We start from the raw sequence: 13,165 nt of genomic DNA, 5'->3' as shown, positions 1-13,165 counted from the left end.
GGACAGCGTAGCTGACGAAATGTGGTGGGCCCGGCACGGAAACAACTCAATCCGCGTTCCGTCTGACGTGTTTTCTCTGTGCGTTTTGATTATAGATTTTTTTTTGGGCACACTCCATTTCTAAATACTCGTAGGAGCTTCATTTGTTCATATAGTACTAGGTGTATTAGAATTTTAGTACTAGGCGTACTAAAATTGACATGCATGTTTACTAAACAGAAGATGTATCACTTTTCATATTTCAAGTATGCTCAGTTATGGTCCCCCCTCCGTCGCTCTCCCAGGCCCGTCGCCCCCTCAGGTGGCCGCCGCCGCTGTCGGCGACCGTTCGGGCGGCGGTGGCGGCCCGCGGCTGTGCCGAAGTCGGCTCATCTCGCACTCCTTCGCCCTCTCCTTCCTCTTCCCCACGTCTACCTCCGACTGGCCTCCAGACCTCGCCATTCCTTCACCGTCGCCGTCCTTCCTCTCGGCGGATCCGTGGGTCCCCCGGCCGGATCTATCGCCCCCGCCGGTCGTGGTGCTCGCGCCCACCCCGGTGGCCGGCTGCCGTGGCTCCGCTCGACCAGGGGCTCCTGCGGCTTCGCCGCCGACCGTGGCCGTCGGATCTGGCGCTCCCTGGCCCGGATCTGCCGGTCCCCTTGCCGCCGCCCCCCCGGGCGCGACGGGCCTGTGGATGCGCCGGTTCTGTGGCTGCGCCGTGCGCGGCTTCGTGGCTCTGCGGCTGTCGTGGTCGCTGCCCTCCCGAAGCTTGGGTGGCCGGGGGCCCGTGGCCCCGCCGCCGCCCCTCTAGTGGTCGGTGGGCTGAGGTCACGCCGCTGCTTGCGCTGCCCATGTGGGGCCTGGATACCGGCTCAGCTTGGCATGGAGGTTCTTACTCCTGGTGAAAACCATGTCCGTGCTGCGGACTGGCGACGATGGCGTCTTGTGCGTCATGTCCCTGTTGGGGGCGTCGCCATGGACACCTCCATGCCTCCTCTGCTGGTCTTGGTCTCCGCATCTCCGCCGGTCTTTGGGTTTAGACCGCTGTCGCGGCGATCCGCCCTGGCATGGAGATTGGTTCCCTGGTGAAAACCATGTCCGGTGCTCGGACTGACGACGTTGGCGCCTGGGGCGTCATGGTCCCTGTTGAGGGCATCGTCTTGGGATTTCTTCTCGCTTAGGGTGGTCGGCGTTTTGGGTGTTACCTACCTGTGCTCCATTGATGCTTCATCACCATGGTCTGCTTGTGCTGCGACTATCTTGACGGATGCTTTGCCATCGTTGTGATGGCGGATGCTTTTGCCGCCCCTGATTTGCTCGGTCCGGCGGATACTTTGCCGCCCTTGTTACTCCTACTCTGGCGGATACTTTGCCGCCGTGTTGGCGGATGCTTTGCCGCCGTGTTTGCGCTGCTTATTGGTCGTCTTCGGCGGATGCTTCGCCGCTGTGGAGCTGCTTCTTCTGGTGGATGTTTGGCCACCCTCTATGGTCTCAGTTGGCGGCCTTGGTGATGTTGTTCTTCGTGTATGTTCATCTGTGTTAGGTCGTTTGGTGGGTCATGGCGGGTTGGTGAGGTCTTCTCTTCTGTTCTGTGGTCGTCGTTCTGCTAGTTCTGTGGCCGTTTGTTTTCGTTGGCATCTTTTCAGTTTTTTCTCTGTTGTTACTTCTTTGTGTGCTTGTGCCGGTCAACTCCTGTTTGGCCAGCATCAAGTGTTGTTTGTAATATGCTTCCCTCTTAATGAAATACGTGCTAAGACACGTTCGCGGAAAAAAAAGTATGTTCAGTTTCATAGTAACTACTCCCTCTGTGCTTAAATATCTGTCGTTTTTGTTTCCCAAGAAACAACTTTGACTAAATATATATTAAAAAATATTAGTAGTTATGATACATAATTAGTATCATTAGAAAGATCTTTGAATCTAATTTTTAATAAATTTATTTGGAGATATAAATGTTGCACGTCGAGTCAAACTTGTGGCATGCACACCAACCACAATAGTTATTTAGGGACGGAGGGAGTAATAACAATAAAAGAGAAATCAACGGTGATAGCTGATAGGTAGAAAGTCTTTCTCATATCTTACTGTTCTTATGAAAAGATGATTTTGATCAGCTCAGAGTGGAGAGGTGGAGGTAGAATGAGGTGGGCAACGAATAGAGAGTCTTAATTTATTCTCAACCCTTTTTACTTGTGGACAAACTTTAAATTTGATATTTTAGGATGTTACATCTATCTACATTTACATTATAAAGAATCAAAATAATTGATAACACTTTCCACCTAAAACATCCCTTTAACCCTCGCATGAACCACATCTGATAGTATCAAAGTGATAGAAAGTTTTCTGAGAGAAGAAAAAACAGTATGTTGGAAAATGTTTCTATCATTTCGACAGTTCTTTTTCCACGGCCAAAAACTTTACGCGCCCCTGTACCCATGATATGAATTCACGCCCAGCAGCCGCACAATTTCCTTTTTTTCCTTCCTTGCGGCCGTCTTCGTTGTTTCCTTCCTTGAGCCCGTCAAGCACGCATACAGATTGGGAAGTCTTCTTCTCCGACAGTGACTATGGCATCGTCCTATTCTGCAGGAATTATAGCGTCCAAGGAACCCTATCGCAGCCAGCGATCCACGCACACCATTGGAGCCGGTGACACCTCATCATAAATTTATGGATCGTCCTCCTCCTCTCGTTGACATTACAAATATCTAAATTTGTTCAAACAGATCTAGATGCGACCATGGTGGAGTCCACGAATCATCAGGTATGTTAATGTACTGACCATGCACCACCTGTTAATGGATCGTCCTCGTCCTCTTGTTGATGCATGCATGATTGTGGGGCAGGTGCTACAAATAATGATCCCGGGAGCACATGCTTGAAAAGAGAAGAAAAAGATACATCAATATGACTGATGAAGAAAAGGAAAAGAAACGTGCAAAGGCATTGCACGTGAGTATTACCACCAAGACGATCCATGTTTTAATCCAAGGTACGATATACAGTTTTGTTTGTTCATGCTCTTTGATAACAGCAATTTTTGGTCAATGTGATCAACAGGTTCTACACAATTCAGATCTTGATAATATTTGAATAAGGCAAAAAAATCATGATTTTTTTTGCCTTGTTCTATAGAATTTGACAAACAGGCAATTTGTTTGTTGATGCCTATTTTGGCTTGAACCCCAAGATCTGCTTAAAAACCTTAGCTTGCCGCTCCTATACTCTTGTTGTTGTTCAACAATATGCATACATACAGGCAAACTTATGAATTGGTGAGTTTTTGTAAAGCTGAGAGATGGAGTGAATAACTTTTAACTTGCAAACAGTGTACATATGTTCAGTTATTCGATTTCAGTCTGTTACCATTGTGTGTACTGTGACATGGAAGAATTCGAGTTCGTGCTTCAGTTACCAAGCAAATCCATTGTTAAGCTACATGACTGTCCATTATCTTAAATCCACCAAAACGCTTAATGCCGTAGCAGAAAGTTAGCGTTTATGTTTTCTTGTTTTCACAGTTCTTCTATATGAAACCAATGGGCAAAGAGATTGAGCTCTGAGTTTTCAGCACACGAACCAGTGAGGCCCACCAAAATAATTAACAGTAACATGACAGGTCATGTAACCAATTCTTATATATATATATATATATATATATATATATATATATATATATATATCAAACAGCATTACAGCAAGCCTTTGGTTTCATCTACCATTGCGATGCTTGGTGTTAGTGCGGCTGGCTACATTGCTCCTAGAAGAAGCCTGTCCTGGCAAGTCCCATGGGATTTCTGGATGGTAACGTACTGGTGAATTCATCTCAACACTCACTACAATTTGTAGTATTGATGAAAAAATATTTGATTTCTTCTCTAAGAAGGATCAATTTGTTTGTTCTTACGACCCAGGATCGCATCACAATTATGCAGTGCATGATCTCAAAGTACAATGCAACCATGCCGTGCAGCTACATATCACATAGAAGTAATAATGGATAAGCATTCTCTCATTAACCCTAGGATAAGTGAAGACTTGTAAGTATGTTCCAAGAAAATCACAGGCCAAGTTCTACAAGTTCAGTTTCAAACTCTAACGGGGATAGCGATTAGAAGAAGTTCCAAAGCATGCTACATTAAGGGCACAGAATCCACAGATATGTATTCTGCGCATCATTCCCTCCACCGGTGACCGCAATCAGGGCTGCAACACACAAAGAACAGGGTCATCCCCTCCTCCCCTCTTGCCGTAGCCTGAAAAAGATTAAAAACAGCAACAGGTTCAATATTTTCTCAAAACATTCAAGCAGGATCAGTTAAATACAAACATCGCTCAACTGTAGATGCATTAGTTCTGAAGAATAGAGAATGAAACATGAACGGTACGCTCTAGTGGCATTCAATAGCATTACTGCACAAAAGGGGACCCTTATTCGGGCACATAACAATTATATCTTAAGGCCACATTTTTTTGGGATCTGACTGCTGACTTGTTGCATAAGACATGTTGATGTCAGGGATATAGATGAAGGCCTCAGCACAAGACAGAAACAGCAAAAAAATGAGGGGTGCAATATCCAACTGCAACGTTAACAAAGTGATGCATTTTGGTATACTGTTTTATTTAACAAGTCATTCTGATAGCATCACATGGAAATGAGCCGAGGCAAAACAAGAAGAAAAAAGACCTGGAAGAAAACAGCCTCTCCGTGCCCACACAGAGTGCAGCGGACGGTCTTGGTTCTGGGAAGAGTTGGGTCAGAAGCAACATCCTGCAAGACCTGTGTTCGCTCCCCAGCAGTGTGGTGCACCTCGTTCCGATAGACGCAGTTATTGTCAGAGACCTCCTGAATCAAACCAGGATTAGTAATGTTATTCTTAACTTGTAGCCGGAAGAAAGGAGGTTTGAGGAATTGCAAATTCTTCAATTCCCTATTCACTAAAGCAGAGCAACCAACATTGAAAGACGTAGAGTACTAGAATTTTCAGTGCGTTTTTTCTTTCTGCAATGAGGACAGGTGCAGAATAAATAAAACAGAAGCAGGGATGAGTTTTTTGATAAACGCATAAGAATCATATTGCCGTTCCAGTTATGTTTAGCTTTTGCCCTGGATAGATGCAGTGCATGATGGAATTCGGTAGCCAAAGGTTGCACTTAAGGACACATGGCATTGGTATGGCCAAAATCCTAGAATTTAGGGAAAGGGAAACAACCAAGCCACCCCCCATGAGCATTGTACTGCATGCTCATTCCACCCAATCATGCAAGTTCTGTGCGAACAGCGAGAGTTAATTATTGGGGACAGACAGACTGGCAAAACAGCAGTAGCCATAGATACAATTCTCAATCAAAACGGGCAAGATGTAATATGTGTTTATGTAGATATCGGTCAAAGAGCATCCTTCGTGGCTCAAGTAGTAACTACTTCCCACGAAGAGGGGGCCATTCTTGCAGAAATGGACTGATGAGATGGTAACTTAACCTAGGGTATCTAGCAAGCAGATTGTTGGTGGAGCAAATATACAGGCTGACGGGTTGTACCTGGTGCTCGCAGTTGCGACATGCAAAGAAGAGGGTGCGCCTGTCCCTGTCCTCCTTGGGGTACAGGATGTTGTTGCTGCACGTTCATCCATCATTAGTTAATTATATTATTTGAGGCAATGATCAAGACAGTGAAAGAGAGAGATAGGAAGAGGATCGATGTAGAAGGGGGCATACCACTCGCGGCAAAACTTCATGGCACTCATGCTTGCAGAAGCAGCGCCTTCTTGAAGCCCTGAACAGAAACAAGAAAGATTTCAGATTGTCAAATGGTAGAAACCAAACAGCTAAACTTATCATGCATCCCTCAGGTGAATTACCATCAGATTTATTCGTGGCACAGTATAATACAAATCACATCACGCTGCCATGTCGAAGCCCAACTAGTAGATTCGACGATAATTTAAAAAAATAATAGCTACACCTACAACAGAGAAATAAACTTCTAAATCTATGAGTTTGCTTAAGATGCGGTATCTGATAATTAAAAGAAATATTTATCAAATTCACTGCATCTAGAAAGGGCAAAATTTCCCCTTACTACGACCTCCTAAGAATACTGGCGTTTCATCCCCACTAACTACTGCCTCAATATGCCAACAGTTGATTGAAGCCTACCTAGCCCCCCATCAGTACTAAGTGGGTAATACTAGTCATTGAGCAATGCTGCACATGCACTGATGTTTTTCATTATTATAAAAAATGGAACTGAGCTGATCCCCTGATATCAGTATCACAATCAGCTAAAAAAAAATAAAGAACTAGAAAAAACCAGTACAATGTGTGGGCGCCAATCGATCCGGCCTCGCTGTGAAAACCATAAAAAGTTCCAATCTAGTCTGGTAGTCTCCAGGAGACACGGTCTCAATTCCTACCCAAGACCTGGCCGGCGAGATCAAAACCTGGAACCGCCACCTAGGGCATCAAACCCAGAGAGGAGGAGGAAGGAGTGGGACGGGCGGAAGGGGTGAGGCACGGACAGTCGGTCGCATGGAGCAGTACCTCCAACTCGTGGATCGCTTGTCGGGACAGGGAGAGGGAGGAACAGGGGCCTCCAAGGCGAGGGAACCGGAAAGGCGGGCGGGCGGGCGGGCCGGTGGTCGGTAGGGGCAGGCCCAGGATTTTGAACATGGGTATTCAAAAACTCACAAGGGTAATTTTTTTAACAGCCTTAGTCCTGGTACTTGGCATGTATAATTGAGTATAGCATCAATCAGTACAAATTGACTAATTGTATAGAAGTACTGCTAATTGTATCTATGAAGTCTTTTCTTCTATCTTATATGATATTTTTAGACCAATATACGAGTCGAAAAGCATAACTAAATTTTAAAATGATAATAAACTTAAAAAAAGAGGAAGAAGAGCAACCCTTATTCATTCCTTTTGTTTTCTTTTTATAAAGATGCCTCTGCCTACTACAACTATAAAGCTAGAAAACCAAACAGAAACCTTGCAATCAAGGTGGACCACAAGTCCACAACCATGAAGAACCGAATAGGTTACTGTTATAAGAGAAAGAGAACAAGTAGAGTAGTAGCCAGTTGTGTACTTCTCTAGCCCCTATTAGGTACTTCTCGCTAGTGCACGATAATACATGTACAAGTATTCAAGTTTCAGAAAAAAAAAATTCGTAACTACATATCTACATTGCTGCTAATTTTTTTCACAAATCCATAAGTAATCACAAATTGCAATGACATAGTTTCACGAAATATGAATAAATTTTTCAATCTCCTGCTCACCTTGGTTCAGTAGCAGACTGGCGGCTGGCTTCTTGGCTCTTGCTCGGTGCGCGTGCGCCCTGCCCCCTGGGCGGCCTGCGCCTGCAGCCTGCGCAGCGCGGCGGCGCCCCTGCGGCCTGCGCGCTGTGCGGAGTGGGCGCGCCGCGCGCGGCTGGTGGCTGGCGGCCGGAGCCTGCCTGCGGCCCTGCGCGAGCTGCGAGCTCTGCGGCCTGCGTGCGGTGGGGGGAGGGGGGAGGGGGGGGGTGGCGAGCCCCAGTGGCGACGAGCGCGGGCGGCCGGCGGCGGGGCAGACGGGGGCGGCAGGTTGGGCGTCGGGCGGGGGGAATCGGCAGGAGGGCAGGAGGCGTCGGGAGGCTGCTGGGAGGGGTACTTGGCCAGGGGACCGGTCTGATGAGAGTATTTGGGCCGTGGGTGGGTACATGGGCCAATGGTCGGTGAGAGAGTTGGGCTGCCGAGGTTTTCTAGACCAAAAGAGGGATTGAGACTCCTGTTTGTTGTTATTTTTATTTTTTAAATATATATATAGAATATACTATATATATAAATTTTTAATTAAAAATAATGGATTGAATTCGAAAGGGCCCGCCCCCGGTGGTCGGAGGAGCGGGGCGGTGGCGCGAGAACGGGAGAAGAGTCTGCCGAGGCACCGCCACGGTGACAGATGTCAGGTGCAGCTTTTGTTTCTTTCGGACCCAACCCCAAGGCCATGTTTTATTTATTATTCTTTTTTCCTTTCCAGTTTTTGGTTCAGAGTGAAAGGATGAGGGAAAGGAGCATGCACGTGTTTATTCGTTTGCTCCTTTGACGTCCGTCCGTCCAACGAACTGTAAATTATGAAAATATATTTTATAAATGAAAATATATTTATAATTGTATGTAATTATTTCTATTTAACATTTACAATATTATTGCTTCTTTCTATAAAATTAGTTAAAATTAGACTATTTTGATTTAGAACAAACTAAAATATCTTATATTTTTAATATAGAAGGGGGTACCGAGATTATACAAAGCTAAAACTACTTCGACACTAATATCAACAGATATATAAAGGCAATGGAGAAAATCCTAGCTTCATCCAAATGTGACCCCAGCCTCAATGCTAATCCTAGAAGTAACCTCACTTGGGAGAACACTTCTTGTACTTCTCCGTCTGCTCTTCAAACAATTCCCAGCAAACAAGTGAAACAACTCGTACGGTCCTCCTCTGTTTCCTCAGCTCATCTGCTGCTTTTTCTGCAATCTCAAGCTCGGAACCTGTGCCAATGAGAAGAAGATCTGGTTTGTTGCCTGATGAGTTATCGGAAATAATATATCCTCCTTTAGAAACAGCATCAACCGATGTTCCTTTCAGCTGTGGAAGCTTCTGTCATGAGAGGGCAATGATAGAGGGCCTTTTCCTATTAAGAACCGCAATCTTGTAAGCCCCAGATGTCTCATTTCCATCAGCAGGCCGAAGCATTAAAATGTTAGGCATTGCTTGGAAGCTGAATAACTGCTCAACAGGCTGATGGGTTGGCCCATCTTCTCCAAGGCCACTGGAGTCATGAGTCATCACGAAGATCACTCCAGATTCACTTAAACCAGAAAGGAGGATGGCAGCTCTCATGTAGTCAGTGAACACAAAGAATGTAGCACAATATGGTATCAGGCCAGGGCTATGAACTGCAATGCCATTACAAATGGAACCAATCCCGTGCTCTCTCACACCGAAACGAATGTTTCTCTCTTCAGGAGTATCCCTCTGGAAGTCACCAAACATCTTAAGCAATGTCATATTCGATGTTGCAAGATCAGCACTACCTCCAAGAAATCCAAATATTACTTTCGCAAGTGAATTCAAGGACTGCTGAGATAAGTTCCTAGTAGCATCGGGAGAGCTTTCAGGAGTATAGGTCTGCAATGAGACAAACAATTAAAACAATTAAATGTAAATGTATCTACCATTCATGGTTAGTGAAATATTGATTAGACATGACAGTTGAGCATCAGAAGAAAACTTACTGGAAGAGCGTTGTCCCAACCTGAAGGCAGTTCCCCAGACATTTTGCTCTTTAGCTCAGCTGCCTCCTGATGGTATTTCTTTTCATATTCTGCAAACTTTGCATTCCATTCATCTTCAAGAGAAGCACCTTCATAAGGATGATGACTCCAGTGCCTGTGAATGATAATTTATCTAATTAAACTTCTGTGCAAAACAAACTAAGTTGAATTACACTGTGCTACTTTGAGCTTATTCCTACATCTTAACACTTAAAACATTATAAGCAATCAAGCATATAAGAAAAAATACAGGTATAATATTCTAGACATATGCACTGATTATCTTAATGATTTCATTTGGGAAAAAGAAGCAAAGCATGGGTACAGGTGTTTCTTAGGTGGTGGTTACATAGCATAGCGAGAATTCCTTCTGCCCCCTTCATGTACTGTTTGTTTATTATATATCACCTTCCTTTTTTCAAAATCATGGAACTGGCCTCAAATACCTATTTATAGTAACTTTCATGAATGTTGTGCAGTTCGATTTTAGCAACATTGCTCAGTAAATTGTACCTCTTCACCTCATCTGGAACATGGAAAGGCTCATGAAGCCATCGAAGATTGCTTCAAGTGCCACAAAGCTCAGACTCCCTAGTGCCACAAAGTTCAGACTCTTGATGCAATGCACTAGGATGCTCTCACACTCCCAAGAATGCAACCTCTAAGCAAAGTGAGTGGGAGAAAGGAAGTGGCTGGCTCAAGAATGTCAAAAAAGCTTTTCAAAGTGCCAAGCACGCTCGCCCATGACTGAGCAAGGAGTATATATAGCCAGCCCCTCGAAATCCAACCGTTACACTCAAATCCCATCAAAACAGAGTTATCGCGGACTGTCTGCATTACAAAAACCGGACCGTCCGCCATTCAAACCCAATGGCTAGAAGTGCAACAAATGCGTGTCAGAGTCTATTGTTTTAGCCCTGGCGGACTGTCCGCGCCCATAGGCCGGACCGTCTGCTGTACAAAACCCCGAGCACTCAGAGACGAGAAACGTCTCTGACTAAATTTGAAGTGACGTGCGGACCGTCCGCTCCCCTGGGGCGGCCCGTCCGCAGTACTAACTTTGCTGCGCACTAGAACCAATTGTTAGCTGGCGGACCGTCCACCCTTCAAAATTTTCGCACACCGTGGACTGACCGATTCAATCGGTCAAGGCGCCTAGGGAACACTGAATCAATCGATAACCCTGAGAATCCAAGGAAGAAAACTGATGTGACCGATTAGATCGGTCCTACTACGAAGACCACCATCGAATCAATCGGTGGTCCTGGAACAGATTTGTTAGGTGGCGGACCATCCGCTCCCCCTGGGCGGATCGTCCGCCATTATCTTTTCAGCTCCAACCAGAAACATCAAGTTTTTGTCCAAGAATTTTGCCAAGGTAGAGGACCGTCTGCTCCTCTGAGCCGAACTGTCTGCATAGCCATGTCAGCACACATTTTGAAATACGAGATGCCATTTTCCAAACCAAGTTAGCCCTCATGCATGCAATGCAAGTGTTTGAGAAAAAATGGTACTATAGAACCATCAAGCAAATGCATATTGACCCCTCTTGATAGTACGGCTTATCTATCATATTAATCCGGTCATATCTCATCCACTAATCACCTTATGACCTATAAAAATAGAAAGCCCTATCATATAACTTTGCCTTGCTCATTCCATTCCATCTCCTTTGATGCTGATTCTACACAATCTCCAACCTCCATCAAGCCTTTTAATCATCACCATAGATCAACACTTGGTTTGATCTTCCATGAATGATATTATCCATTTCATATCATCATGTGACTTTTGGTTCATCGATCTTGACCTTGCTAGCTCTTCACCGTTGCCTTCATCCATCAGCGCCAAGTCTTTGCTCAAGCTTCCCCGTCACGTGCGGTTTGTCGCTTCAAAGCCTCCAACCTACCCTTCACACTTGCAACCAGTCCATCAACGCTCAACCTTGTCCGATCTTCTCCGCCTAGCCACATGACTCCATGTCATGTCTCATATGCAATGAGCTCCTCCATTTGTCACCTAGGTGAGCATTTCAACACATTCGAGCCATTTCCAACTCCATGGCTATAGTTGCTCACACTAGTGTACCTGTGGACTAATTACTTATGTGTCTCACATAAACACATATTAGTGCACCTAAATTGTCACTCAATTACCAAAACCAAACAAAGTCCTTTAAATGTCCACCTTTTTGATAATTGATGACAACTTTCCAAAGATATGGAAATTAAGCTCATTCCAAGCTAGCACTTCACATAAGTGTAAATTGCTAACTTGGTTTGGATTTTATGTTACTTACCCAGCATTAATACCACTTGTTAGGATTTGGATAAGCATCATAAAACCCAACTTGGTAGTGATAACTCCCCCTACATGTGTGCTCAAAAGGTTTGGTTTCAAGCTTGCACACATGCATAAATATGAAATTTGTGGAAGTGTTAGCACTACTAAGTGATGCTAAGGTATACAAGATAGAAATGTACCTTTGTAGTGTGTATACCACATGTTAATTCATCCTTAGCATCAAGGCTTGCTGGAAACAAGTGAGACTAGATACCACGTGAGATCATTATTATGAACAAGGTTCTAGTTACCACTTGTTATACTAAGACTAAGTTCTAAATTACCAATTAGAACAACCATCATCCATACCTTAGTTCTAGCAAACTTTTGCACACAAGCATGTAAGAATTTAAAATAAATGCAATGAAAGCAAGCAAATGTAAATATGTAATGCATAAACAAATGCATCAAACATGTATTAATGAGCTTGTTGCCCCTACTTGTGTGCTTCTCTTTGATCCCCTTCTATTCGTCAAAGCTAGCAAGATTGAATCCAAGACTGAATCCTTCTATATCCATCTTCATCTTTTCTTGATCATACCCCTCCTGGTGTATTTTCATCTTTGTACCATTCTTTCCCCCTTGGTGCAAGAATCACATCTTTGTACTAATCTCTCCCCCTTTGTCATCAATTTCCACGAATGGTATGCATCAACTTATGACAAGGAGTAGCACTAGGGTGTAGATGTTGGCACTTGAGTTTTCTATTTTTGATGGACACCACCGTATGTTGGAATGACACTATGTGTATTGCACTTGAGATACCAATTGATAGATACCAATTGAAGGAACTTGATGGTACCTCCTCCTTTATCATAGCATAGGTCATATCACTAGATAATCTTGAGCTCTTGTAGGTGAGGAAACTTGACTTGATTTGATCACTTGAGGTTGAGGATCACTTGAAATTTGCATTGTAATCTTCTTCTTGAACTAGATTGTTTTCATTAGCTTCCTTCTCTTTTGACTTGAACTATATGATTTGCATAAGCTTCCAAATCTGATTTGAACCCTCTTTAAGCTTCTTCACATGCCTATAGCGGTTATCTTATTAAGGTTGTACTTGTCATTTGTTTGCAATCCAAAATAGATCAAGTATTTGGGTTTACTAGCTCATGAACAAACTCATATTCTACCACTAGTTTCAATCAACCATTTCAAGCAATAGTGGTAGGCTATGAATTTAAACTTTTCATTAGTTATGCATGATCATATTAAGCATGTTGTATGTGCACTATCCACATACTAGTAAGGGATGAAATGTTCATGCACATTCAATGATACCTTTGCTATCTTGGAGCAGAGAATAGTCATAAGATTCCAATTATACGCTCCTTTTTTTGAGCAATTATACGCTCCTTAATAGCAATGTGAATTCAATTATAAGCTTGGTGAAGACTAATATCAATATTTGAAATCCATTCTTCATTGATGTGGTTTGAATACCACTTATGATGTTCAAGTGCACTTTCTTGTTGTGGTTGGCTTGCTTCTTTCATTTGAACCAC

General features: G+C 44.0%; 2 protein-coding genes and 1 pseudogene across 2 annotated transcripts; 1 reads left to right on the top strand and 2 right to left on the bottom strand.

The window, feature by feature from the left end:
• The first annotated feature begins 247 nt into the window (after window positions 1-247).
• LOC120680999 (vegetative cell wall protein gp1-like) lies at window positions 248-790 on the top strand. Its single transcript, XM_039962560.1, has one exon. The coding sequence runs from the start codon at window positions 248-250 to the stop codon at window positions 788-790; it is 543 nt and encodes a 180-aa protein (XP_039818494.1).
• Window positions 791-3,926: 3,136 nt separating this feature from the next.
• LOC120681845 (DNA-directed RNA polymerases II, IV and V subunit 9A-like) lies at window positions 3,927-7,575 on the bottom strand. Its single transcript, XM_039963481.1, has 5 exons — window positions 7,272-7,575; window positions 5,704-5,761; window positions 5,527-5,602; window positions 4,673-4,831; window positions 3,927-4,238 (listed from the first exon to the last, which is right to left on the bottom strand). The coding sequence occupies exons 2-5, from the start codon at window positions 5,730-5,732 to the stop codon at window positions 4,158-4,160; spliced, it is 345 nt and encodes a 114-aa protein (XP_039819415.1). The 5' UTR covers window positions 5,733-5,761; window positions 7,272-7,575; the 3' UTR covers window positions 3,927-4,157.
• A 700-nt stretch (window positions 7,576-8,275) lies between these two features.
• Window positions 8,276-9,874, bottom strand: LOC120681844 (annotated as a pseudogene).
• Window positions 9,875-13,165: the final 3,291 nt, after the last annotated feature.

Source organism: Panicum virgatum, chromosome 7N (assembly GCF_016808335.1).
Source record: "Panicum virgatum strain AP13 chromosome 7N, P.virgatum_v5, whole genome shotgun sequence".
NCBI classification, from domain to species: domain Eukaryota; kingdom Viridiplantae; phylum Streptophyta; class Magnoliopsida; order Poales; family Poaceae; genus Panicum; species Panicum virgatum.
This window is presented reverse-complemented; position numbering and strand designations above follow the sequence as displayed.